Source organism: Notolabrus celidotus, chromosome 22, assembly GCF_009762535.1.
Source record: "Notolabrus celidotus isolate fNotCel1 chromosome 22, fNotCel1.pri, whole genome shotgun sequence".
Lineage (NCBI taxonomy): Eukaryota > Metazoa > Chordata > Actinopteri > Labriformes > Labridae > Notolabrus > Notolabrus celidotus.
The window spans coordinates 394296-422026 of record NC_048293.1 but is presented as its reverse complement, the minus strand read 5'-3'; the positions used below and the strand labels follow the sequence as shown (position 1 = coordinate 422026).

Here is a 27731-nt window from a genome sequence, read left to right as displayed (position 1 = left end):
GATCTTTTCACACGTTTATTGTACTGACTTGAATACAAAAGTGCAAAATAGAAACAAATAAAAGACTTTCCTCCTCAAACAAAAGTAAGCTCTGATTAAAAAGGGAACTAATCAGTCATGATCCAAAAAAGCCATGAGGTATATTCTCCTCAAATGAAATCAGCCTGGTTTGGCGCTTGATGCAAACAACAAACCGGTGCCAAGAGACAGGAGCTTTTCAATTATGTAACGCAAGTCTGTAAATCCTCTTGGTGCTGCAGTGCCAACCGGGACCTGGAGGAACCTGGTACCCCCGCTGGATTATCACAGTCTTATTAATATACAAGGAAAATGCACTGGAGCAAGGCGGATTATAAACCACGTCCTGTTTACTGCTGCTGAACATGAAGGGAAAAATAAGCTTTAGGTTCTTGGTTTGGTAGCAAAGGTGAGGTACCCTGTGTGACCCGGGATTTCTCTGGGTGGGGTGGTGGTCTTCAAGGTGAAGGAAGCCGGGTTTGGAGCAGAGGTGGGAGCGGTTTTCTCTGTGCTGTTGGGCTCAGCTGGAGGAGAGAAGGGGTCTGTGCCGAAGTCGGGGAGCGGCAGGGAGACTGTTCGCACATCGTGGACTCTCAGCAGGACCTCCAGGGTGCTGATCTCCTGGAAGCCCTGATCCGCCAGAGCCTCGCACGTCCTCTGAACCTGCTCTATACATGGAGAGAAGGAACACGCACGACCTCCTGCAGAGAGAGAAAGAGAACAATGGTTCCAAAATGAAAAATCATTCCAGATATCTTGTTGATGTAAATGTATCCATACTGGGATTAGGGACGCGTTTAGTCTGCATCGGAAATATTAGTCGGTTAAACAATTAATACTGCTAATATCTATATCATTGTTGGTGTGTATCATACCACAGGGCCGCATTTAGGTGGGGTGTAACAATCATTGTCAGCCAAAGATGCTTGTTAGGGCCCAAGCACCGACACGCAACAGCGGCAAGGCCCTATTGGAACCCTAACATTTTTTATTATTCCTTTTTCTTTCTTTGCCTCTGTTGAGTCTAAGCTGAAGCACAGACACCTCCACTAGCTGGGGCTGTAGCTTCAGTTGATAACTACTGACATGATGCTATAACACTCTACTACCTGTATGTAAAGAAGCACAGATGACAGATGACATCTTGGTGAAGTTTGTCTGTAATTTGATCTAGAAAATGGAGATACAGTTGTATTCCCTTATAAACGTTCCTCGTGTGTTCTCACACAGGTACCGGCCGGAGAGCTTTCTGTTTTTATGCCCCTAAGCTGTGAGACTCTCTGCCTCTGGACATCAAAACGGCGAGCTCTCTGGTCATTTTAAAAGTAAACTTAAGATTTACCTTTTTAATCGAAATTTTAACTTGGAGTAATTTATTTTTAGCCCTGTTCTGCATTATTATTATTATTTGAATTATTATTTTAATCATTACTATTTTAATCATTGCTTTAACATTTATTTCTTGTATTCATCTGATCTTGTTAACGCTACCTCATTTTTAACTTTTCTTTCCACTCTTACTTATTTGATTAATTTTACTGTATTGATTTTATTTTATTGTTAAGTATTTTATTGATAATCATGCCTTTTATAATTTGACCATTGCTGTTGTTTTGTGTTTCTCTATTATTCTGTGAAGCACTTTGGGCTGCATGTTTATATGTATGAGAGGTGCTACATAAATAAAGTTGAGTTGAGTTTGTAAGTTGTGTCTGGTTACAGCACAGACATGTGGACATTATCTTCAAGAAGTACTGAAGGATGGTTGTGCTAGCTCTGCTAGTGTTAGCCAAACTTAGCAAACCAATCTGAGGTTGTTTACCTCTAGATGTCGTGATCCCCTGGTTAACCGTGTTAATCTGAGTGTTTATGTACCTTTGGACTATAGCCGGTTAGTCTGAATTTGTTTTTGTCTCTTAAGAAACTAAGAAATACATGTCAGTGCAGCTATCTACAATTTGCCGTTATGACTACATGCAACTTTAGAAGTCTACATTTAAAGTTATGACTAGAAATGACTCAATCGCAGATATCTATAAATATATTACATTTTGTAATATAAAAATGTAGAAATACAGGTTAAAAAAAAATCTCCTACTAAAATTACATTCCTAATAGTCAGAAGGGCAATGACAGATATCTAGAAAGGTATTCTAACTATTAAAAAATGAATTTAAAAAAAAAAAAAAAAAAAAATATATATATATATATATATATATATATATATATATAATATATTTAAACAACATTTTTTGAGTCTCTGCTCAAAAATGTTTGTCATGTTTTGATTTTATACAGTGGCCAACAACAAGACACAAGTTACTAAAGCAGGAGAAGGCCACAGTGTCGGCCGAAGAATGAATGAGACCAGATATGTTCCAACTGAATGAAGGAGACACGTTTGAGCTTTTAAAAACTGTGTATACTGAGGATCAACACTGCAAAGAGGGTGTCTGTCCTACCTGCCATATTAATCTTCAGGCTGTCTCTGCTGTCAAAATGAACAATTGAAGGCAGAAACTCCACAAAGTGTTCTTATGATCAAGTGTAGTTAAAGACACCCAGAGAGAGAGAGAGAGAGAGAGAGAGAGAGAGAGAGAGAGAGAGAGAGAGAGAGAGAGAGAGAGAGAGAGAGAGAGAGAGAGAGGGAGAGAGAGAGAGAGCGAGCAAGTCACTGCTGTTAACTGTTGTAATTTACTCAAAGTGATTCTATCTAAGATCATGACAAGACCAGTGCAGATCCACTTAACACGGGTGATCTGCCCGCCTTGTTCTCTGAGGGCCAACATGGCAAGAGGGGATTGTTTGTGAGATTAACGGAGGATTTATGAATGAGGTTACTTACAATGATTGCACAATTAACCAGCCTTGAATGGTTATTTTGACCACTTGAGTGTGCTTTCTGGCATTTTCAGTGTTCCTTGAAGCATAATATTTCTCAAAGAGTCTAGAGAAGATGTTCACTTTCATAGTTTTCTCTGTGTGGAGTCAATTTAAAAAACAGTCACGGACAAAAGATAAATAATCAAAACCAGGAAGAGAAACTGAATACAGACTCAGGGGAAATTTAGGCTCTCTCTTGGGAAACCTGTGAAGCCACCACCTCTATTAATAATGTGTTTTTAACACCCATAAGCACTTTTAAAGCATATCTTTTCCCTATGAAAGCAGACCTGTGACCTGTCGGGCTCCAGGCTGGAGTTTGTGGATCATCAGGGGATGAGCAGGCGCTCTGATAAACAGAGATCACCTGCCAGCTCCGGCCTCTCGTCTCTAAATGAAACCCTGCAGAGATTGCAGCGGGGGGCCGGAGCAACGAGCCAAGAAGACTTTCACTGGTTGACCTTAAAGGTGAAGAATGTGGCTCTGACCAGTACAGCTGGAGACGGGAGGGTTAGAGTGAAAACAAGTTCATATATTATCTACTCCAAATCTGATTAAGGAGAAGCTCATTAAAAGAAGGGATGAAGGAACGGAGGAAAGTACACGTCTCTTTCTTTAGGTAGATTTTGGAAGTTTGAAGTTATTTCCATAAAAATTGGATTGAATTACTTTCAGAAAACTTTTGTTTTTTGTTTTCCAATTTCTAAGTGTCACATTTGAGTTTTTTTTTTGATTGCATCCTCTCAATAAAGACATGATTTTAGCTAACAGGTGTCAGCATCTATCATTGTCCAACCAACAACTTTGAGTGTTTGTCAGGAAGTTTTTTCTGTCTTTGTTTGAGAGACAAAGACCTTTAACTTGGCGGCTGGTAAACACTTTGATAATGCTGAACATCAAATCAACCCTCAACTAAAACCAGCAGAGCGACAAGGAACAAGCTTAGCTAATGTTAAGCCTGATTCATGCTTCTGTGTCCTATCTACACTGTAGTATACACTGTAGGTCTGCGTAGCCCTGTTTAGGGGTGGGAATCAAAAATCGGATCCAACTTAGAACTGGTTCCAATTGATCAATTCCATCTGAATTGTACACCTCAACTGTTATTGATTCTTTTTAACGATTCATTGCCCAGCACAACGTCACGTCGCACTACATTGCATTACGTGTCACACCTGGACGAAAATGAGGCACTGAGAGCGGGTAAAATACCACAGCGAGGACCCCCGGAGGAAAAGCGTTTTTCCTCTCCAAATTGAAAGCTTTTCATCCAGGCTCGAGGGGCCACGTCCGGACTCAAGTGGCCGAGAATGAGGTCAACCTATTGTTCAGTATGTTCAAGTTGAATATGTTCATGTTCAGTCTTGTGCAGACATAATTTTGGAAAAAATAAAACGGTTCCTTTTGGTGCAGAAGACTGTGTAGAACTACTTTTTCCCCTCAAAAAAATACTCAGGAATGGTTAGGAGAATTGATAAGGAATTGGATTGATAAGCAGAATTGACAATGGCATTGACATTGATAAAATCTTATCAATTCCCACCCCTAGTCCTGTTCCTACGCGCAAACCTATGCGTGAAGCCTGAAGGCACCTCCTCCAAAATGTGACTATGCATCAAAACGACACGGACAGCAGGCCATGTGATTGGTCCGTTGGGTGGCATCGTATTTCCTGCATTTACAGAATCGTCGTGCATTCAATCCCCTCTGACGTCTCCTGTCTATTCTTCTTTTTAATAATTACTGTATGATCAACAGCAACACAAATTAACATAACGTGCTCAGAGTCGCTTTAGTTCCCTGTGGACAATCAAGCAGGACCGAAAACAGGCGATCTGACCAGGATTGAAATCCCACTATCTATAAGGGTTTGGGCAGAACATTGCAGAGACGCTCGGACGCACATTTAGTGCTTACATTGGCATCGGCAACTACGACAGATCAACGCAAAAGTATAAACACCAGCTTCAGTGTCCACTCCGCCTGCAGCTCCTCCAGACGTCTTGTGTCTTCTGAAAAGCAGAAACACAGACTTCTGATCCAGTTCTGTTCTATTTACTGGTTTTAATTGTTTACACCGGTTTGTTTGTTTATTGCCTGATGGTATAAACACATGTCTGAAGTTATCATCATGTTACATGGAGTTACTCCATGAAACAGAGAGTAAGTCTGCAGAGGGCAGCCGTGTTGAAGGATCCACTGTGTCTGATAAACATCACAGGACATCTCAGGATGTTTCAGATAGCAGTCATTCCTTCTGCCAACAGGACCAGTGTTCTCACCCGGGGCGGCCATAAACACAACTCAATGGTCTCCTGGAAACCAGGACGCACACACAGGAAGAGGCCGGGTTGATCATTACACCAGGGTGTCTGAAGTGGTTATTAACAGCCTCAAATATTAGCCTATGTCTACAACTGGCATCCATACATGTGTAAACCTATGATTCCTAATCTAGTTCTTGAGGGTGTGTGTTCGCTGGACATGTTTGCTTTATTCTTGCACAACAATTCTCAAGAGATAGAGCGAGCAGGGAGGGAGGATTAAGTCTGCCAGGGTCCTGGGTATTTCTCAGAGAGGAGTAAATACAGGGCCGGGCCGCGGGCCAAAACATTACAAAAATTACTACTCTGAGTCGAGAAAAAAAAAGGAGCTATTTCACTACCACTGCCACGATAAACCACATCTCAGCAACTTCTCCTTCAGCCTGAGAACAGGTCTGGAGTCAGTCTGCGGTAATGTGCAGGAAAATAAACAACAAGGTGATGAATTTCAGCTGAGGGTGACACGGCTTGCCTCCTGTAGCTTCTACTCCGCAAATAACTTGATGGATATCAGGGGGAGTGCTTGATGAGTTTTCTTCTAGTAAGGGATAACTACTTTAAAGAACACAACACCTTGGCTCTATACTTTTCTATCTTTCTGCAGCATATAGGGGCGGTGTCACTCAGCAGAGAACAGAAAGTCTGCTTCAAGTAAATCGAGCATTTCCTTATGGAGCCACGTTCACCGTCTCTCTGTCTGCAGCATAACCCTGTATGGTCATGAGACTGCTTTCACAATGGCTGCACTTTATCAGTATCTGTATGTGCGTGTGTGTGTGTGTGTGTGTGTGTGTGTGTGTGTGTGTGTGTGTGTGTGTGTGTGTGTGTGTGTGTGTGTGTGTGTGTGTGTGTGTGTGTGTGTGTGTGTGTATATCTGTGTGTGTGTGCATGTGAGGGTCAACAGCTCCTGAATGGAACATGTAGCAGTGGCACCATAAAAGGGATTCAGAGAGGAGGAGGCAGAGCAGCATTCCTCTTCATATTGGGGCTTACTTTTTAACATCATGCTGCATTTATGTGGCGCAGGAAAACGCAGCGTGAAATAAGGCTCTCCAGCTCATTAACCACCGAGCCGTGGTGTGTTTCAATTCTTCTGTTGTCATGCATGTTAAAGAAACATCCCTCAAAGTGTGAGGTATTCATATTTTGGGGCAGATGGTCACTGTACTTCAGTCTGACTAAGAGATCCGTTTCTATGTGCTCTCCTCTATCTATGCAAAATAAACCTTGACGTTTCCTCTGTCCACCTGAGTGATTCACCAACCTGCCCGGGCATGCTGCTGCTGCTGCTGCTGCTGCTGCTGCAGCTGGTTGTCACAGAAACCCAATCATGCAACGTGCCACAATACCTAACTTTGTGCACACAAACACACACAGAAACTCACACAGGCAAGGGCAAAGTTAATGAGGGCTGTCGGCTCGGATCGATGCTCGTGTGGTGTGCAGAGGGAGGCGGCCTGGCCGGAGGGGCGGGGGGATAAAATCACAGGCTGGTCTTCTGAAACCTGCACAGTCACACTCATGTTGCTGCTGTGCTGAGGTGAGTCACAGAAAGTCAGCAGCAGGTGACACTGAGTGTTCCTCTGAGACTGCACCACTTTGTGCTTTAGTGTATTTATACGCAGACACAGGAGGGCGTGAGGGCTGCAACCAACCACTGCTTTAACAGTCGACTACTCATTGATTACTCAAACGATTCATCAACTAATCAGATAGTGAAAACAGAGTTACTCAATGCTTCTTATTCAACCACCTGCTTTAAATCTAAAGTCAAAACATTCCAAATATCTGAATTCAAGCCATTCTTTGTCTCTGCTCTTAACATAACTACAGAAGTGTTTGTGCAAGATGGATCATTGCGTTTTACTGTGCAGCGTGGTTACAACATTAATGTGGTAAGAGTTTCCTTCACCGTTTAGTCGTAGGAGAGGAGCTAGAAAAAAGAGAACGAAAGAAAGAAAAGGGAAGTGTGTTCACAAGAAAAGGTTTCAAGATGAGAGGACTGAAAATATAAAGTCACACAGCGCGGCTCTAACTTTAGACTTCTAATTTGAATGTCACAGTTTGTGTGACATCCGGCCTGCTCTTCCAACACTCACATCACCGCCGTTCTCCCCTGATGAGCAGGTTCTTGCAGGTTCTTGCAGGTTCTTGCAGGCTCTTCTCTTCGCAGTGTTCAGGGTGAAACGCTCCTGGACTTTTTTAAAGCGGTAGTGTTGCATCAGCTGCTGCCATGATGTTTCATTTACAAGTTGTTTCCCGGTGGCTGTTTTGCATGTGCAACACTCAGCAGAGATAGCGAGGGTGTGAGAGGTCTCACTTCTTGAGGACTCATTTAGTTGTGTTGTGTTGACTTGCCCCTTCATAACTTCTTATTCACATGCACCAGTCTCAGGAAAGATAGAGGAAGGATCACTCTTTAAGTTTAAACTCTGGAAACGTTAAAATGACGTGATTTACTAATTATCAACTATTAAATTAATCTGCAACGGATTTTGTCAACAATTTTTGTCGACTGCGTTGAGAAACTGTGGCTCCTCTAGTAGGCATAAACATCTAAATGTTTCTGCTCACTTTAGTGAAGGACGGTACCAGAGCAGTCGAAGACATCCTGCTTGGTACCGGTGCCAAAGACCCCTCGATTTCTCAAGTGCCTTCAACACCATTCAGCCGTTGCTTCTGAGTGACAAATTGGAGCACTCTGGAGTGGATCACCTCCTCACGGCCTGGATTCTGGACTAACTCACCGATCGTCCACAGTATGAGGGCCCAGAGGTGTCAGTCCGACACCATCGTATGCAGCACGGGGGCCCCCCAGGGAACGGTTCTGGCTCTGTTCCTGTTCACCCTCTACACTGCAGACTTCATCCACAACACAGGGAGCTGCTACCTGCAAAAGTTCTCTGACAAATCCGCCATTGTTGGCCTTAATCATCAATGGGGACGACAGGGAGTACAGAGAACTGATGCAGGATTTTGCAGTCTGGTGCCAGAGAAACCACCTCCAGCTTAATGCAGGAAAGACCAAAGAGCTGGTGGTGGATTTCAGAAGACGCAAGCCCCCTCCTCCCACACCAGTGAACATCCAGGGAACGGACATTGAGATTGTGAAATCTTACAAGTACCTGGGTGTTCACCTGAACAATAAACTGGACTGGTCTGACAACTGCAACACACTCTACAAGAAGGGACAAAGCAGGCTCTTTCTGCTCAGGAGACTCAGGTCTTTTGGTGTGGAGGGGGCTCTTCTGAAGTCCTTCTTTGACTCTGTGGTGGCATCAGCCATCTTCTTTGGAGTGGTCTGCTGGGGCAGCAGCATCTCTGCTGCTGACAGGAAGAAGCTGAACAGACTGGTGAAGAAGGCCAGCTCTGTCCTGGGCTGCCCACTGGACCCTGTGGAGGTGGTGGCTGACAGGAGGATGATAGCAAAGCTATCTTCTCTGATGGACAACACGTCACCCCCCCTCCAGGAGACCATCACAACACTAAGGAGCTCATTCAGTGACAGACTTCTTCACCCGCGGTGTCTCACAGAGAGATACCACAGGTCTTTTCTTCCTGCAGTGGTCAGACTATATAACCAATAATATATATATATATATTTATGTTGTAGATAGGATTATTTTTTACCTATTTAATTTTATTGCTAATTAACTTATTAATAATTTATATTTTATAGGCTCTTGTTTGCTTTATATTTTTTGCACTGTTTACTTTGTTACTGTGACACTTGAATTTCCCTGTTGTGGGACGAGTAAAGGATTCTCTGATCTTATCTTATCTCCAGTCTTTTGTTGTTCCCCTTAGGTATGGTTAGATCTAAGATTAAAGCCAGTGTGGAGTCTAAATGTGAAATTTAAAAAATATATATATATTTTTTTTATTTTTCGAGACAGTCATGTAAAAAAATTGGAAAAGGCAATCTTCTAAATTTCAATATTTAGAGTTTTTTTTGTTTTTGTTTTTGTGCAGCAAATAAAAAAGGATAATGTCAGAATTAAAAATACTGTGTTTTTCATAAGGGCTAACTTTGTTACATTTTATAATGCATGGTAACTACACGTGAGGACTTCAGGCTTGTCTCACCGTGTCTCTTCATAGCAGCCTTGGCGTGTTTCACGGCCTCCCACGGGCTGGGGATGTCCAGGAAGACGGCATCTGCCACCCCGGTTACTCCGAAGCCGTCCTTGCAGACGTCCTGGTTCCTGACTGTGACCAGGTGATCCACCCGGTGCTCCTTAAACTCCTCTGCCACCTTCTCCGCACGCTGCTGGTGGAACTCCACGGTGTGGAGGTGACCCGTGGGGGCGATGGTGCGCAGGATGGCGTGGGAGAGGGAACCGCTACCCGTCCCTAGAACAAAGACGATGCAGGAGGATAATGTTAGAGCAGAAAAAACCACCGCATACACTTTTAAAATGTCTGTTTGTGTTAACTTCCAGGTCAATGAGGTTAAATATCACTTTTTCACACTTAGAGCTCTGATGATAAGTTCAACCCTTCAAGTCACGGATAGAAAACAGCTGTTTCCATCATGATCTGACGCTCTGAAGGCCAAATGACAAAACAGCTGACGCAAGAAAATACTGGACTGATCACCTGATAGCTACTATTGTTATAGTCAGAAAAGCCTGTATATCTAATTTTATCTAACTCTTAGCTGTTCTCCAAAACACAGAGGTAAAGCCATGTATTATCTCACCACTATTCTCTCTCTCTCTCTCTCTCTCTCTCTCTCTCTCTCTCTCTCTCTCTCTCTCTCTCTCTCTCTCTCTCTCTCTCTCTCTCTCTCTCTCTCTCTCTCTCTCTCTCTCTCTCTCTCTCTCTCTCTCTCTCTCTCTCTCTCTCTCTCTCTCTCTCTCTCTCTCTCTCTCTCTCTCTCTCTCTCTCTCTCTCCTCAACTCGGTCTCAGCAGATGTGTGTCTAACATGAGTCTGGTCCTGCTGGAGGTTTCTGCCTGTTAAAGGAAGATTGTCCTTGCCACTGTAACTTGCTAAAGGCTGCAAAGTGCAAACATTGTCCACCATAAGTGCAACAATTTTACCGAATCGTGCAGCGCTACACATCCATCTCCAAATCTATCGAACATCCTCACCAGAGATTTCACATCCAGTCTGTAGCTGTGTGCCTCAGCTGTCCATTTGGAGCACTCTGGATATGGGGGTAGAGGGTTCAGATCAATAACTGTACCAAATGCATTAAGTAAGAGTGTTGAAACATTAGTCCAAAAACCCTACAGCTGGGAACATTTCAAAAGAACAACCCGCAGCCTTGAGCAGCAAGATTTCCTGTCCTATCCGGTGTTTGCATGATAACCATGTAAACATGATGACCCAGAACAGACCATGCATCATCAACAATTAAAGTTCATGCTAAACATGCTAAATCTGTGTAATCCTATAAAGCGTGAGATGTACATGTTCTTCCATCTAAAACAGCTCACAGCTGTTCCTACACACCCACATGCTCACACTGACTCTCCCCCCTCTCAGGACTGATAAGTGGATGCTACACATCAGAGTGGGCCCTCTTTACCCTGTAGTGCCGGCTCGTCTTTAAATGCCCACTGATGTGCAGTTGCAGAGAAAGTGATGTGAGAGTGTGTGAGCTTACAAGAAGTATAAATAAAGCCGGTCATGTGACTTGCGGCTCGGGGCCTGCACATACCCCGCCCCCACCTCTTCTTCTTCTTCTCCTGATATTACGTCACCGCAGCCTTTGTTGGTGTGGTGACAAAGAGGGCAATGTTAACTCCACGGCAGCACTTTGACTTGCTAAGACCTCACGCTGCCAAGTCTGAGGGCCTCTGGGTGGAAACAACAGGAAGAGGGAAGCGTTTCTGGATTTTGACGACTGTGATAACACATATGGATGTGGATAAATGGATGCACAAGAAGCCACAACACTCCCAAATCAAAGCCCTGCAGCAGAGAGACAAATCATAACACTCTGATATATTAAAGATAGAGACAGCTTGTATTGTTCTGGGTGAAGGACTAAGTGTGCTAGTGGCACCTCCTATCACTGATGTTCTGAGTAACTGTACATCAACATCAAGATCATTCAGTGTCTCCATTAAAATACAAGTTGAATATGACGCCCTGCGAGCCAGTACACTAGTGATAAAGGAATCCTGTCATCTCTTGACTCTGTAGATAAGATTCAGGATTCAGTTATGTGTCAGCTGCCAGGGATGGGTACCTTTCACATTTGAACCGATACGGTACCAATATCTGGTACCTGGGAATCGGTACCGGTACTCAACGGTACTAATTTTCAGTACTTTTGTGTGTTTATGTGGTAATAAATGTTAATTTAAAAAAAAAAATCTCAAATTTGTTTAATTTAATATATTTATTTCATTTAACATGAATAGGTGATTAGATATATTAGCTGACACGTGCTTGTGGTGTCTAATTGCTCTTTCTGGAGTTTATCAATGAACACACGTGAATGTCTGCAGACGGGACAAAGTCGGTCCGTCTCTTTATAAGACCAGGACACACAACTTACTTGTTGGGCGTTCACGCACACAAGAACAGTTTTAAACAGGGCAGGTAGTCGGAGCGAGAGAGTCCGTCTCAACCATAGACTGTATAAAATAAACATAGTCCTCCTGCAGCTCTGCCTCGCGGTGAGTGCTCGCGCTGTCAGCTGCAGGTTCAAATTGGCGCTCTCCCGCGCAGATGCAGAGAGCAGAGAGCAGAGAGGTCCACCCGATTAGTCTCCAACTTTATTACAGGGCGAAAGTATGGAAAATCGCCTACTCTTCCACTCCCTCACAGTCACAAGGATGCGTTCAGGTACCCAAACATGGTACCGTTTGATTTTACGTGAGTCGGTACTCGGTAGTACCAACGGAATTCGGTCGGTACGTATAAAAGTACCGAATTCGGTACCCATCCCTATCAGCTGCTGATGTATTTTTTTTTGTTCATGATGATGCTGTGTTGGATTCAAGTGAAAACCTCCGGGGCAATGATGCAAAAATAAAAAAAAGTACACCAACTCGAGTGTCCATTTGGGGTTGGCTGTAAAAGCAAAGGAGCTTGCTATGCCCCGTATACAAATGCTTGTTTTAAGAGTGAAATTAAACATGTTCATGTAATGCATCCAAGATAATATGAAGGATACGTTCTGGATAAGTTTGCATAATGAGGGATGCTCAAATTGAAGCAAATGCAGAAGTGTTAGAAACTGCAGTTCATCGAGTGTCAGATTGAGGCTGGCTCCGGAGGTACCGGAAACCACATACAGTCATGGCCAAAAGTTTTGAGAATGACACAAAATTTACATTTTCACAAAGTCTGCTGCTTCAGGGTTTTTAGGTGTTTTTGTCAGATGTTTCTATGGTATAATGAAATACAATTAGAAGCATTTCATAAGTATCAAAAGCTTTTATTGAGAATTACACAGAATTCATGCAATAAGTCAATATTTGCAGTGTTGACCCTTCTTTTTCAAGACCTCTGCAATTCTCCCTGGCATGCTGTCAATCAACCTCTGGACCAAATCCTGACTGATGGCAGTCCATTCTTGCATAATCAATGCTTGGAGTTTGTCAGAATTTGTGGGTTTTTGATTGTCCACCCGCCTCTTGAGGATTGACCACAAGTTCTCAATGGGATTAAGATCTGGGGAGTTTCCTGGCCAAGAGCCCAAAATCTTAATGTTTTGTTCCCCGAGCCATTTTGTTCTGACTTTTGCTTTATGGCAAGGTGCTCCATCATGCTGGAAAAGGCATTCTTCATCACCAAACTGCCCTTGGATGGTTGGGAGAAGTTACTCTCGGAGGACGTTCTGGTACCATTCTTTATTCATGGCTGTGTTTTTAGGCAAGATTGTGAGAGAGCCCACTCCCTTGACCGAAAAGCAACCCCACACATGAATGGTCTCAGGATGCTTCACTGTTGGCAAGAGACAGGACTGATGGTAGCGCTCACCTCGTCTTCTCCGAACAAGCCTTCCTCCAGATGCCCCAAACAATTGGAAAGGGGATTCATCAGAGAAAATGACTTTACCCCAGTCCTCAGCAGTCCAGTCCCTGTACCTTCTGCAGAATATCAGTCTGTCCCTGATGTTTTTACTGGAGAGAGGTGGCTTCTTAGCTGCCCTCCTTGACACCAGGCCTTCCTCCAAAAGTCTTCGCCTCACTGTGCGTGCAGATGCACTCACACCTGCCTGCTGCCATTCCTGAGCAAGCTCTGCACTGGTGGTGGCCAGATCCCGCAGCTGTAACACCTTCAGGAGACGGTCCTGGCACTTGCTGGACTTTCTTGGGCGCCCTGGAGCCTGTTTGGCAACAATTGAACCTCTCTCCTTGAAGTTCTTGATAATTCGATAGACGGTTGACTGAGGTGCAATCTTACTCGCTGCTATAAACTTCCCTGTTGGGCCCTTTTTGTGCAATGCAATGATGGCTGCACGTGTTTCCTTGCAGGTAACCATGGCTAACAGATGAGGAACAATGGTGTCATGCACCATCTTCCTTTTAAAGTGTCCAGTCACTCAATCATGACAGATTGATCGCCAGCCTTGTCCTCATCAACACCCACACCTGTGTTAATGTGTGTGACACCTGTGTGTCATTGAAATGATGTTAGCTGGTCCTTTTGTGGCAGGGCTGAAATGCAGTGGAAATGTGTTTTTGGTGATAAAGTTCATTTTCAAGGCAAAGAGGGACTTTGCAATTAATTGCAGTTGAGCTGATCACTCCTCATAACATTCTGGAGTATATGCAAATTGCCATTATAAAAACTGAAACAGCAGACTTTGTGAAAATTAATAGTTGTGTCATTCTCAAAACTTTTGGCCATGACTGTACACACCAATTCAAAGAAGACGATCTTTACAGCAGAAATAAACATGTTTACAGCCTGGTTCAAAAGACCAGTGTAGTCTGGATAGATCATTTCTCTATCGGCACACACTGTATGGGGTGAATTTTTTTCTAACGCAACAGTTCAGAAGATATTAAGATTACGAGTTCTTGCTCAAATAAGGACATGACATGCGGTTGTTTAAAATGATCAACTGTGCAAAATATAATTCCTTATTATGTTAATTTGAAGCTGCAGCAACATGATGTATTTAAGTGGCCACATATTCAAACATAACTACACAACAAACTGCAGCCTTGCATTCATCAGACTGACATCAATCCTCAACACACCAATCCTCATCTGCACAGGAGAGTCTGCTGTAGAGAATGAGTGGCTGTGCAGCTGAACTCACCACTTCCAAACTTTATCTGCATAAACAGACGATCAATCAGCAGAGAACCGACTCTGGACGTCAGGCGTCATGCCAGGCTGCCGACAGGTTCAATACCCAACCTCTTTATTCAGAAGCACAGGGTGGTAAACTTCCAGAAACATACTGGGAAATACAGGGAAACTTGTAAATACAGAATGAAATTTGGCTTTAGAGCTCAAATATTTAACCTTAGTTCTAAAATTAGCATTTAGATTCCTAATCTGGGATATCTGACTGCACAAGCGGGGTTTTCCAAAACGACCAGCGGACACTCAGAAAGAGATCCGGAGTATTAAGTGCGTGTAACAGGAGGAACCTTACAAGACTGAGTGCATGAGACAGAAAGCCAAACAACTTTCCTCTAAACAAAGACTCCTTACAAACACTGAGCTCCCAGGCACAAACACAGTCAGGTAAGGGTTAACGAAAGGCCAACATATGACTTACCACTGCTTTTGGTTTGATACATACAGAGAAAACTTGGGTCATCACAATCTGATTCAGAGAGGAGGGAACACATGATAACAGCAGCTGCCTGAAGTGATAACCAAAGCTTTGAGGAATCAGTGATAATCAGTCAGGAGTATCTTGAGAGGGACAATGATGACGTTGTTTAACACAAACACGACTGTTTGACACAAGAAGTGAAGAAATGGTCCAAGGAATGAGGGTGCGGTAACAAAAGGACAAGAAAATCTCTGGCAAACATTTTCCAGAGATAAAAATGTCAGCTTTGGACACCAAGCCCGAGCAGCTGTTTAGTCATGTTGTGACTAAGTGTGGGAATTTGAGTAGCCAACCCTAATTTGCAAATCTTAGCACGCTTGCATTTGCAGAATCGCATTCAACACTCAGAGGAGCAGAGGCTGATGAGTAATGTTATTACGTTTACAGATGTAGGACTAGGGCTGCAAGATATTCCATATTTTCAATATCACAACACCAGCATTTGTAATAACCAGATCCTAAAAGTCAAAATATATCGCAATAAATTTAAAATGTACTCAAATCAACAATCAATGCTTTCTCACTCAGAATGCTACCATGTTCACCATTGGATGGAGGCCTGGGCCGTGCTTTCATACTGTTGTGGTTCAGTCCGATGAAGGTCAAGCTAGCTGTTGGCTACCCTCTGACCAATTGGTGTCCATTGAGTGGTGCAAACAAACAGGTTTCTTTGAAATCAGGAGCGACATGATGCAAAGAGTCTAATATACACTATTTCATGTTAGCTTATATTACTCACTTCGAACTGCTACCTACATTTTTCCGTATCCTGTAGGTCAGGCATGTAGATAAAACCTACTTAATCGCATTTATCTGGTATAAATTCTTGTTTTAATATGTTGCATTATCGGTGTACCGCCAAAATAAAAGATACTGCAATATCAGTATCAAATATCGTGCAAAGGGCCAAAGTAATCCATGTCAGTAGCAAAATGTTAAGGGTCCATTAGCTCAGACATTTCCATGTACCACTTAGTTTAGTGACAACAAATAAAATGTACAACAGAAGATTCAGAGTTTGAGATTAGTTCTGGAGATCCTTTGCCATTGACTGGAGAGAAGGAAAATAGGAGGTAAGGTAGAAAAGTCAGATGACAACCAAATTTAACACGAGTCATTCATGTTTCAAGATACTTCACCTCTGGGATCCTTTAATGTCTGTATCAAAGCTTGTTATTATCCAACTAATAGACACTGACATAACTGACTGGATAAATCAGACCTGCCTGTGTGTAATAAAGACATTCATAATGATTCATCCTCTGGGGACTATGCATTTACAAATTGAGTCCACATCCTTCAAACCCAAAATCTTTACTTTCATTTTCTTAAATTGCCTGCAGAGAAATCTCCTCTTCTTGACATCCAGCCTGGTTTTGCTTCTCATAAATCTCCTCTAGTGAGATTGAGCTTCAGTAAATGCAGAACAGAAACACAGCTGACCTGCATTTCAGGTCAGCAGCCCCCTCCCCCACCATGTTTTCATCCTCTTGTATCACAACCCTTGAGTACAGAAGCGTCTCACTGACTCGACGTATTGTTCTGTGAGCAGATTAGAAAAGCCGCCATGAGTCACAGGTTTCCTCGACTATCTGCATCAAAGAAACTCACTCATTAAAGGGCAATTCATCATCATTTGTGCAGTTATCCGCTTGTCAGAACAATAACAACAAAGTGTAGTGAGAAGATGAACAATGCAGTGAGATGTGTCAGTGTGTTTCTGTCCTTGGTGCAGAGTTGGAGGTTCATGTGGATCTGGAATCAGCTCTACATCTTGAGCTGTCACATGCCTGAGGGGTCAGATAAGAGATTCACTTCCTGTCCACAGAGCCCTGAGACATACGTTGTGAGGGATCACTCTGTATTTGTTGAACCGATGCAGATCACACAACAGAGGTCAACAATTGTGATGCTAATGCAGTGCTATTTTTAGCCGTGCCAGAGACATGACTCTGGGGATTGTAAGGTCAGTCAGTGCATCAGTGATATCGCAGGAGGATGGGTTGCCATGACAATGTGAACAGACGACCATGGTCCCAAGAGAGTTTATACTTAAAGTTTAGAGATGTTTCCTTAAAGGTACAGTGCGTAGACTTCAGCAGCATTTAACAGAGCAGACTTGGTGGACTTGGAGTATAATGTGTGAGATTGTTTAAATTAGTGTTTGATAACTTAAATATAATGAGCTTCTTGACTCTACATAGGAGTGAGTTCTCTGCTATGGAAGCTGCCACCTTGAACTGTGATGTTTCTACCGTATCACAGAACAGACACACTAGAAACATAAGTGTTTTTGTAGTTGTTGTTTGGTGCAAAATATATGTATTGAAATAAGTTTTTGATGGAGAAATCTTGACAAGAGGAGGATGATGCTTACCATGCATCACAGGAGCTTTTTGTCCTCAAAGGCCACCGTTACTCCACCTAGGGGGGTGAGCAAGGGAGCATTTTGGTGCCCTTAGTGGATTAAAAGTTCAACTTAGCTGGTTTAATACCTCCATGTCTACTGGATGGTGTCTGTACGGACCTTCACGGTTCCTGGCTGTTGATTTCAAATAAAACAATGAACATGATACTGTGAGGAAGGTGTGATTTTTTACATCTAATATAAGAAAGCTGTTATAGTATAGATAATTTAAAACCAAATACATTCTAATATGGTTTTAGGGATGCTAGTTTGGCATAGTGTTTCATTCACACACACCATGTACAGGAGCTGTAGTCCTCAAAGTGGGCAGACTGGATTCAAATCCGACCTATGGCCCTTTGTTGCATGTCGTCCCCGCTCTGTCCACTGTCGTATCTCCCAATAAAGGTAATATATGAGTTTATAAGTATATATTTTTTATGTAAATCAGAACAGCAACATACATAATAGTACTATTTTAGTACAATCTAAGTAACGAGATTATAATTTGCAGGATTTGCTGCTGCATGTATACTGTTCATAATGTATACTGTTTTTTTTCTTTGAGGTTCAATTCAGTATGAAAAAACACAATAGTGCTTTTCTGCAGTATATAGATATTTTTCCACATCTCTAACCAACAGATAATTGTCTTCTTCAGAGAATTAGATCCAATTCAATGGAAAACTTACTAATTGCCCGGCAAGAACTGTCCCTTTGCTGCCTGTGCACCCTCTGACCGGTTGAACTTATCATTTTTGTGAAGCCTCAGTACTGTGACTCAAAAGCCCCTGAGCTACAGAGAGCATTTCCTGAGGACACTGGCATCATAACCTGCTGAATACAGGTAGTAGAAGAACACATATCCAGATCAGGCTGCTTCTAAGGTGACACCTCCACATGACCAAATGCTTGTTGTGGTGAGAACATGCAGCAGAATGATCACCTGTTAGCCTTGTATGAGTGCCGCTTACTATAAAAATGCTCCCTTAGTGGTACTGGTTAAAGACTACCAGGCTGAACGTTATGAGTCACCATCGTGTCGTACAAACGCTGATTATCACCTCACCGAAATATAATGATACTCAGGGGTGTGTGCAGGGAATAAAAAACTGCATCTTAGACACAGGTGAATAAACAGAATGCACGATAAACTATTGTTGCTCTGAATGCAAATGTGTGAAGACTTACAGGATGATTGTTTTGATGAATATCAGACCGTTTGAATATCATGACTGTATGTGGATGCAAGGCGTGTTAAACAATCATTAAAAAGGCACAGTAATGTGATCGCAATGCAGATAGTGCAGCCCTCTCCTTACTTCCTGAGTCTGTGCTGACTAAACAGATCTCCTTCAGACCTCGTTCATCACCCGAGAGACCCCTCCAATCTCCACTTGCACACATACACACAATTTTCACAGAGTACAATCAATACACTGACATGGGCAGGGCTGCCAGCTGTAAAACATGATGAAGCACTGCAACACACACGCTTAACCAGCCTCTCCCATCCCCCTCCCTGTCCTTGGGCTGGAGGAAACTGCAACCAGCTAGCTTGTAGAAGCACAATGACACATTAAGAGGGACTGGACTCAAACAAGGGAAATGGAGGATGAAGGTTGAAGTGTTCAAGACAGATATTTCAAATGTATATATAGTCAGAAACATCTCAGGCTGTCCCATGATGGGTAAAATCTCCAGCTGATATCTGTGGAACAACGAACATAAAGAGATTGCTTTAGATCTTAATAAATAAAACATAAGGGGGAAAGAGACTCGTCGTACATTATGTCAATATGTATTATGTATTACTTGATAACAGACACAAGTCTGTTAGTTCATATTAACCTCAAAGCTCAGGGTTAAACAATCTACATGTTCACATGCTGAGTGCGGTACTCCCTGACTCATGCTGGTGAGCTTCAAGACAAACAGCATGCAGTTTGGCAATGACAGTGCAGATTCAAGTCAGCACAGAACCTAGATGTTATGATATGAGAATTTAGATGCCATAATACTTTTGATTCCACCCTAAAGCTCATCTCTATCCTATAAGACACCTTTTGGGAACAGCCTGCCTGAGGATCTGAGAGAAGCTGGAGAAATTGAGACTTTTCTCACTATAAATATAAAAGGTATTTATTCAGTCTGGCTTTCATGGAGGGTTTAGCAATTTAATTACTGACTTTTTAACTATTATATTAATGTTAATGTTGTTTTATTAATTTTCACTGTTTATTTTATCTTAATTTATTATTGTATTTATCTACTCAGTTTTATGGATATTTTTAGCCTTCATTTTATTTTCACTTATTTATTTTAACTATTTATATTCACCAATACCTCAAACTGCTGACATCATTCTCTCCAAACCAAATGATGTGATGTTTGTTTATCTAATTTACTACTTTTATTACATGTTGTCCTTGAATCTGAAGAAACCCTCACCAGACTCGCAGACGACGGACCCAGGCTTTAGCTCCAGCATCATGGTGATGGTGGAGATGTCGGTGGTGTAGAGGATCTGCGTGCGGTGCGGCAGGGAGACCGTCCACAACTCGGGTGTGGGATGGAGCACGTGGACCCATCCACCTTTGCTGCAGGTGACCTTTGACCCATAACGCTGACCGATGAGGTCTGAGGAGTGACGAATAACCCCGTAGCGTGTCTGCGTTTGAGCGCCTTGCTGCACCTTGACTGGCATTGTGGATTCATGGCCCAGGTGGATGATGGCAACATCTCCATCCTTAATGCAGTCTGAGTACTCCACAAAACTCATGGTGGGAACTGGTACTCTGTCTCTGTCACAGAGGAGAAAGAGATACAGTTAGAAAACTATTCATCGACTTGAAGGCTGCTTGAAACAGTCTGGTATAAAAATTCTCATAGCACTCTGCAGGCCCGAGGTTCTCGAGTTTTTCTTTAGTTCTGAATGAAGATTTTGAACATGCATGCCAGGAACACTGTCTTTAGACTTAAAAATGGACTGACCACAATCGATCCAGTAAAGCAAGAGAAACAACATCTTTCTCTAATTCTGTGTTTTTGATTTTAACAATAATTTATTGGTCTACTGTCTCACCAATTTATTCTGTTAAATTTACGTTTATTCTTGTTAACCTTTTGCTCAGTATTCTATTTTTGCATTGTTAGAATTCCTACACTCTTCTCTGTCTGTTAAATACGGTGGCCCTGAAGTGCAAATCCCAACAGCAATTCAGAAAACACAACCAGCTACTGGACGGCAGATTATCCTCAGGAATTGGAAGACACCGGGAGAACCTCCTTTTCTGAACTGGGTTACTGAACTTAGCACAATAGCTGCATATGAAAGGATGTCCTATAGGATGCAGGACAGAACTGAAAAATATCGTCTGAAATGGGGTTTGTATCTTGATGGGATTAACAGGCCCGAATGAAGATCAAGTGTGAAACTTAAAAGTGGATCTGTAATTTTATTTTTATTTTTATTGTTTTCTTGTTAAATTTTTGTCAATTGGATCTTATTATTTTTATGTTCCTTTATATGCTAAGCCACTGTAGACGAAAGCACCTGCTGAACCCTCTTGGTTAAGGTTTTGTGTGTGGGTGGGGGTGGGGTAGAGGGTATGTGTTACAAACAGATGTATACCATATATTATTGCTGATTTGTCTTGTTTGTTTGCAAAATAAAAATGGAAAGTCATAAAAAAAAGAAAACACAACCAGCTGTAGTGTTTTCCTAATTTGTTGTTGTGATTCACACTTCAGGGCCACCATAGTTAAAGGGTTATTTTGTTTTCCGAATCCTGCCAAGCTTTGATGAATCCATCAAAATAAAGCTATTATTATTATTACATCATTTTGAATATGGGTTGTAGAAGTTTTGCAATTTTAACAGGTCAATCATTTTTGTCTATGCCCAAATTTAACATTCAAATGGAAAAAGATTCCTTTAAAAGCTCCAAAATATCCAACCTGATATGTGATAATATGAAACACTTGCATCCACATAGAGATGCTGCACGTTGTAGTCAGTTGTCTATATATTGGGTTCCATTGTGAATCGATTTACACTTTTAAGTCACATAATAAGACTTCATATAGAAGTTAGTATCATTCCCTTTTTATATATTGAGACACTTTGTTCAGAACTTTGAGAGAAATTGGATCCTGTTAGTAGTTTGGACAGCTCTGTTCTTGATGCATCTGCGCATCATATTCTGTCATCCTGGTTTCCTTGGTAACCCTGATGCTCCTGCCTCGCGACCCGTTATTTTTGAAAGTGTAGATTAAGGGTCGTTACTTTTAACAGCTTCACTTTCTACAGACGGAGTCTACAGACGGAGTCTACAGATCTTACTTTCCTACACTCTTTAGGTTTGAAAGGATCAGAAACATGTCGGACAACATTGAGAAACTGTGAGTAACATTAACGAATGAAGTTAACACTGTATTTATTATGTTTAATTGAAATCCTTCTGTTTTGTGTGGATTTGTTTCGAGTCTGGGTGATTTTTTTGGTTCTGGTTAGACGTTATAAAAGTTACCTAACAAGCTAGCTTCAACTGGAAGTTTCTTTCCACGTATTTTAACCACTACTTGAACTGATGTGACAGTAGCTTACATTAACAAAGGGTATCGACTCGCACTCTTGATACAGAGTAGAGATGTTTTTATGTTGTATATCCCAAATACATGATAAAGTCACAGTGCAAAATCCCTCTAATCAAATGAATGAGAACGAATACCACTGCCTGGACGTGCTAACTAGCTAGCATACATTAACCGTTGGTCTAAATCTCTGCTGGGACCGTTGGTGGCGCTCAACGTACCTGTAACGGACGTTCTGTTCTTCAAACAAACACAAACTGAGGTTGATTAAACGGAAAACACCGGGTTAGAATGCCGTTAAATGAGCCTGTGGAGAGCACTCTGCTCCTCGTTAGTCTCTTCACACACGTGGTGTTGTTTTCAGAGGAAGTGGAGGAGGCACAACCGGAAGTTGAAGGCTTTTCACAGAGTTGTAGACCCCCTGTGACAGTAGAGTTTCTGGTTAGAGGCACTCCAGGTGATTTGTGTATTTGCAAAATGTGCATCTTACTCCACAACGGAGCAACTTGTAGCAAAAACGAAAGAGACCATGCTGCAGGATGACAGGTGTGTCTGGGATGAGGGATGATGACAGAGAGGACCAACTAACGTCATCACAAGGAAGTTAAAGAGAGGTATGAGACATTTTAAGATTGTTTCTCAAGTGAAACAGATTATATAGACACAATATATGTAATCACAATTGTATTTATTTTAAAACGCTCAAGTACAAAAGAAACGTTTCATAATTACAATTATGATAATTAATATTATTAGTATTATTGTATTGTAATTATCATGATCATTTTTATCTTGCTTTAATTTATTGTGTTTTTTTTTAACTTTTTGTTTTTCTTGATTGTGTTTTTAAATATATGCTATATAAATAAAATTTGACTTGACTTGACTTGATCATTATATTATTATTATTATTGATAATTTATTTCTTATTTTTTATCGTTATCATTGTTTATTTATTAATTATTTTTATTTTTATTATTAATTCATTTTTTATAGTTTTTGTTATTATTGTTATTATTTATTATTATCATATTATTGTTATTGATCATTTATTTTATTATTATTATTATTATTTATTTAATAATTATTTGTATTACTATTATTAATTTATTTTGTATTGATATTATTATTTATTTTTTATTGTTAGTGTTATTAGTATTCGTATGAGGATGGTTATATTCGTATGAGGATGGTTATATTTTATATTTTATTTATCTTTTATCATTATTATTATTATAACTATTATTATTTTTATTTTTATTTTATTATTATGTTTTTATGTAGTCTATTATATTATATTTGAGCACATCGAAACAGTACATTTTTCAGTGTAAGTCTATATTTATAGTAGACATCATTCTCTTCATCCACAATAGAATAATCATTTTCTCAAAAACCCTTTAGTGATTTAATTTACATTAGTTATTTATTAAAATCACTTGAGCACAACTATTTCCTCCAAATGTACCTGAATGCTCGGGAGATCAGTTTAATGAATGTAAATATTTGTACTGAATTATCTAATGTCATGTTTGTATAAAGTGGAACATTTTACCCAAACAGCTGAATTTGTAGTGAAATCTGTAAATATAGAATCCCCACTCCACACAGCCTCCAACCGAGCGCGTCCAATTGAATGAATGGAGTAGAAATACTGACCAATGGGAGGAGAGATGCTTTGCTATAAAGGATCTCAAGTCATCAGTCTGACCGGAGAGCTGCTGGGACGCTGCTGCTGGTTTGTTTGTTGCTCCTCGGTCGGAAAAATAGGGATCTTTGTATCAACCCCTGGTAGTAGTAGTAATCCACAAGTCCGAAAACAACAGGTAGGAACCTCATTTTATTTCACTCATGAATATAGTCGCGCGGCTGGAATACGTGTTCTTTCTTTCTTTTATTGTCGATGAAATGATGACTGAGCCCCAGAGACGGATTATCACGGCCTTATGAATATGTTCCATTTAAATAACACGGAGTAATGAGAGCTCATCGAGCATTTCGATTTCACTGCAAAATGATTGAATGCATCTGAAATCTGTGATTAAAAACCTGCATCTTCAGCTCGTTTTTGCACCTGTTTCAGCCTCATTCAGGACACTCTGTTCACTGCAGGAGATCCCATTGTCTAGATGTGGTTGTGCAGTCACTCGAGCTCAAATGTAACATCCATGATAATCTCTGAACGCGCTCTAGACGCGATGCTCTTTGGGGAGGGGGGGTTACACTGCTGTTTTTCACCGTGTCTTCCCTCCATCCATCCTCCGACCCAGGGATCAGCCATGCCGTTCGGTAACACGCACAACCAGATGAAGCTGAAATACGCCTCGGAGCAGGAGTACCCGGACCTCAGCCAGCACAACAATCACATGGCCAAGCTCCTGACTCCTGCTATGTACGAGCGGCTGAGGAGCAAACAGACACCCAGTGGATTTACTCTGGATGATGTCATTCAGACTGGGATTGATAACCCAGGTAAAAACCCGAGCGAGAAAACCCCATCTGTTCTGCCTGGTCGACCGAGTCTAATGGCCGCTCATGTTCTATGTTCTATGTTCTATGTTCCTGCGAGAGAACACTAACTGCTTTCTGCACTGTGACTTTACCAAAGGGATCAACTCAGTCAGACATTTGTAGAAATATGCAGAGCTGCTGAATCAGTTAGAAATGCTCTTCCATTATCTGAGAATATTGCTCCGCTTTATGGTAAAGATTACTGCTGTTACATAATGTATGCAGAGCTGCAGCAGATAATCCACTGCAGCTTTCACTCTTTCATATCAGTTCCAGTCCTCCAGTGTAGACCATCGTATCGTATGCACAGTTTGTGGTTCATGTTTCAAACAATCCAGAGGTGTGTTCACGCTGGCCTGCTCAGCGCTGCAGTGTAGCAGGTGACTCTCCTCACCCTGTAGACTGTGTTTCTGTTCAGCACTGAGAGTATGGCCAAGCTGACGGTGAAGATGCTGTCAGCTGAGGAAGAGTTCCCAGATCTCAGTCAGCACAACAACCACATGGCCAAGTTCTTAACCCTGGACATGTACAGGACGCTGAGAGAGAGAGCTACACCCAATGGCGTCACCATAGATGGTGTCATTCAGACAGGGGTTGATAATCCTGGTACAGTTGCACAGTCCCATCCTGAGACATGATGACACTGCACATTCAGCTTAGAGAGGATGTTTCTCCATCCCTCCACCGTCTCCCTTCTGACCCCGTTTTCTTTGCGTGCAGGCCACCCCTTCATCATGACTGTGGGCTGTGTCGCCGGAGACGAGGAGACATACGAGGTCTTCAAGGAGCTGCTGGACCCCGTGATCGAGGACAGACACGGAGGATACAAACCCTCAGACAAGCACAAGACCGACCTCAACCCAGACAACCTGAAGGTACAACAGGATGTTCCAGGATCACCGCACACATTCTGGAGACTGCAAAGAAGCAGTTCTATTGTCCCAGTGTTTTTGTCTTTGTATAAATGTAGTCCTCTGCTCCTCATTAAACATCTCCTGCTTCTCTTAAGGGTGGTGACGACCTCGACTCCAACTACGTCCTGAGCTCCCGTGTCCGAACAGGCCGCAGCGTCCGTGGCTTCTGCCTGCCGCCTCACTGCAGCCGAGGAGAGAGGCGCGCTGTGGAGAAGCTCTCCATTGAAGGTGAAGAGGCCACTTGAACCCTTTTTAATTGAAGCACATTGTTACAGACCGCACAGGGACTCTGCCTCTGTATTGTCTGTACAGTGTTTGCACACACAGACATGAGTGCAGATGAGGGATTCTTTCTTTGTAAACAAACAAGTGTAGGAGGATGCAGCCTGAAACACGGTGATGCCCTGAGAGATCAGAATGAGGCTTCTTTGTCTCTCTTACATGGCAGTGGGCGCCCTCTAGTGGTGGTATGAGGAATAACAGATTGTAGTACAATGTCGGCAAAGAAAGGTCAACTTGAGATGATTCTGACACACGGACTTTCATAGGACAATCATCCAAAATGGCTGCCACACCTGTGTGTGTGTTTCTGTCACTGAGGGGTCTGACATTTAGAGGGTTTTGTTTTTTAAAGCTTTATCTCCTCCCTGCAGCTCTGGCCTCCCTGAGCGGTGACCTGAAGGGGAAATACTACGCCCTGAAGAACATGACTGACGCCGAGCAGCAGCAGCTCATTGATGACCACTTCCTCTTTGACAAGCCAGTGTCTCCTCTGCTGCTGGCTTCAGGGATGGCCCGGGACTGGCCTGACGCTAGGGGCATCTGGTGAGAAATCTTCTCTTCACTTTCATTTCTTGATGTTTATGAGAAAGTTGAATTTTAAGGAAACCTGGACACTTTTTAAACTTGTCTTCTGTCTAAAGGCACAACGACAACAAGACCTTCCTGGTGTGGGTAAACGAGGAGGACCACCTGCGTGTTATCTCCATGCAGAAAGGCGGCAACATGAAGGAGGTGTTCAACCGCTTCTGCACCGGACTCACTAAGGTTTGTAGAAAATATAACGTTATCTGTTCTACCTGTAAGAGGAGTGAGTCATTTATATGACTTGTATCAGGACTGACTGAACCTGGTTCTTTTGTTTTAGATCGAGAGCCTGTTCAAGGAGAGGAGCCACGCTTTCATGTGGAATGAGCACCTCGGATACGTCCTCACCTGCCCCTCTAACCTGGGCACCGGTCTGCGCGCTGGTGTGCACGTGAAGCTGCCCAACATGAGCAAACACGCCAAGTTTGAGGAGGCTCTCAAGAAGCTGAGGCTGCAGAAACGTGGAACCGGTTTGTACACTTAATTTGAATTCTAGTTCATATTGTCCTCTTTGACTTCCACACTTCAGCTGTTTTAAAGTCACATGTCTGTAAATCTTGTAATCTTCAGTAGCAAGTGTATTAAGTCTTGTCTTTAATCTTCAGGTGGCGTGGACACAGCCGCTGTGGGCGGAGTGTTTGACATCTCCAACGCTGACAGACTGGGCTTCTCTGAGGTGGAGCTGGTGCAGATGGTGGTCGATGGCGTCAAGCTGCTGGTAGAGATGGAGAAGAAGCTGGAGAAGGGTCAGTCCATCGACGACATCATGCCCGCCCAGAAGTAAAACGTCCTAACACCCCACCCCCTACCCCAGCCCCTTTTCCCCCTTCCACAGTACCGTCCCGCTCCCCTCCCCACCCGGTCTGAATGAATGTTTGACTCTGTCCTGGAATGCACTCTGTATTACACAGTTTGGATTTGTTTCTGTATTTAAAACAAACGGCTCCTGTATGATGAGGATGAAATAAAATAAAAATGTTCTGGTTCATGTTCTTTTGTAAGCTTGACTTCTTTTAGCACAAAGTCCCATCACCCTCAAGTCCAATTCAAGTTAAAGCTTTCAGGAGAAAATGTTATTTTGAAGACAAAGGAGATTATTCAAGAAAACATCAGCTGTGGTAGATCACGACTAAACTACAAATGGAGAACCTTTTGATGCTAACGTTAAAACTAGAATCCTAAAATGTGCACGTGGCTTCAGTTAGCTCTACAGCAGGGGTTCCCAAAGAGGGGGTCGCGAGATGTCTTCTAGAATGTATTTATTTATTTAAAAGTTATCTAAAATAGTAAATTTAACCAATTATAGCTAACCTTGAAATAAAACCTTGAAAATAAAAAATGTGATGAGTTTTCTGTCTTTTTGCAAGATGACTATATGACAGTCATTTGGCAAAAAGATACTTATGTGACATGCTCATATAGGTAGGTTAATTTTCTGCAGACCAGCTA

The 27731-nt window shown here is 42.2% G+C and overlaps 2 protein-coding genes across 3 annotated transcripts; one reads left to right on the top strand and one right to left on the bottom strand.

Moving 5' to 3' along the window:
• trmt61a (tRNA methyltransferase 61A) lies at window positions 1-22383 on the bottom strand. Its single transcript, XM_034675801.1, has 4 exons — window positions 22212-22383; window positions 19846-20198; window positions 9312-9578; window positions 1-719 (listed from the first exon to the last, which is right to left on the bottom strand). The coding sequence occupies exons 2-4, from the start codon at window positions 20174-20176 to the stop codon at window positions 403-405; spliced, it is 915 nt and encodes a 304-aa protein (XP_034531692.1). The 5' UTR covers window positions 20177-20198; window positions 22212-22383; the 3' UTR covers window positions 1-402.
• On the top strand, window positions 21666-27272 carry ckba (creatine kinase, brain a). Of its 2 annotated transcripts, none has more exons than XM_034675800.1 (8): window positions 21666-21798; window positions 24920-25107; window positions 25222-25376; window positions 25511-25643; window positions 26069-26240; window positions 26339-26462; window positions 26563-26752; window positions 26888-27272. In XM_034675800.1, exons 1-8 carry the CDS (start codon window positions 21776-21778, stop codon window positions 27064-27066), a joined length of 1164 nt encoding a protein of 387 aa, XP_034531691.1. In that variant the 5' UTR covers window positions 21666-21775; the 3' UTR covers window positions 27067-27272. The 2 variants fall into 2 exon arrangements, with proteins under 2 accessions (XP_034531691.1, XP_034531690.1); XM_034675799.1 differs by lacking the exons at window positions 21666-21798; window positions 24920-25107 and adding exons at window positions 23637-23816; window positions 24261-24462.
• The last annotated feature ends 459 nt before the right edge of the window (window positions 27273-27731 follow it).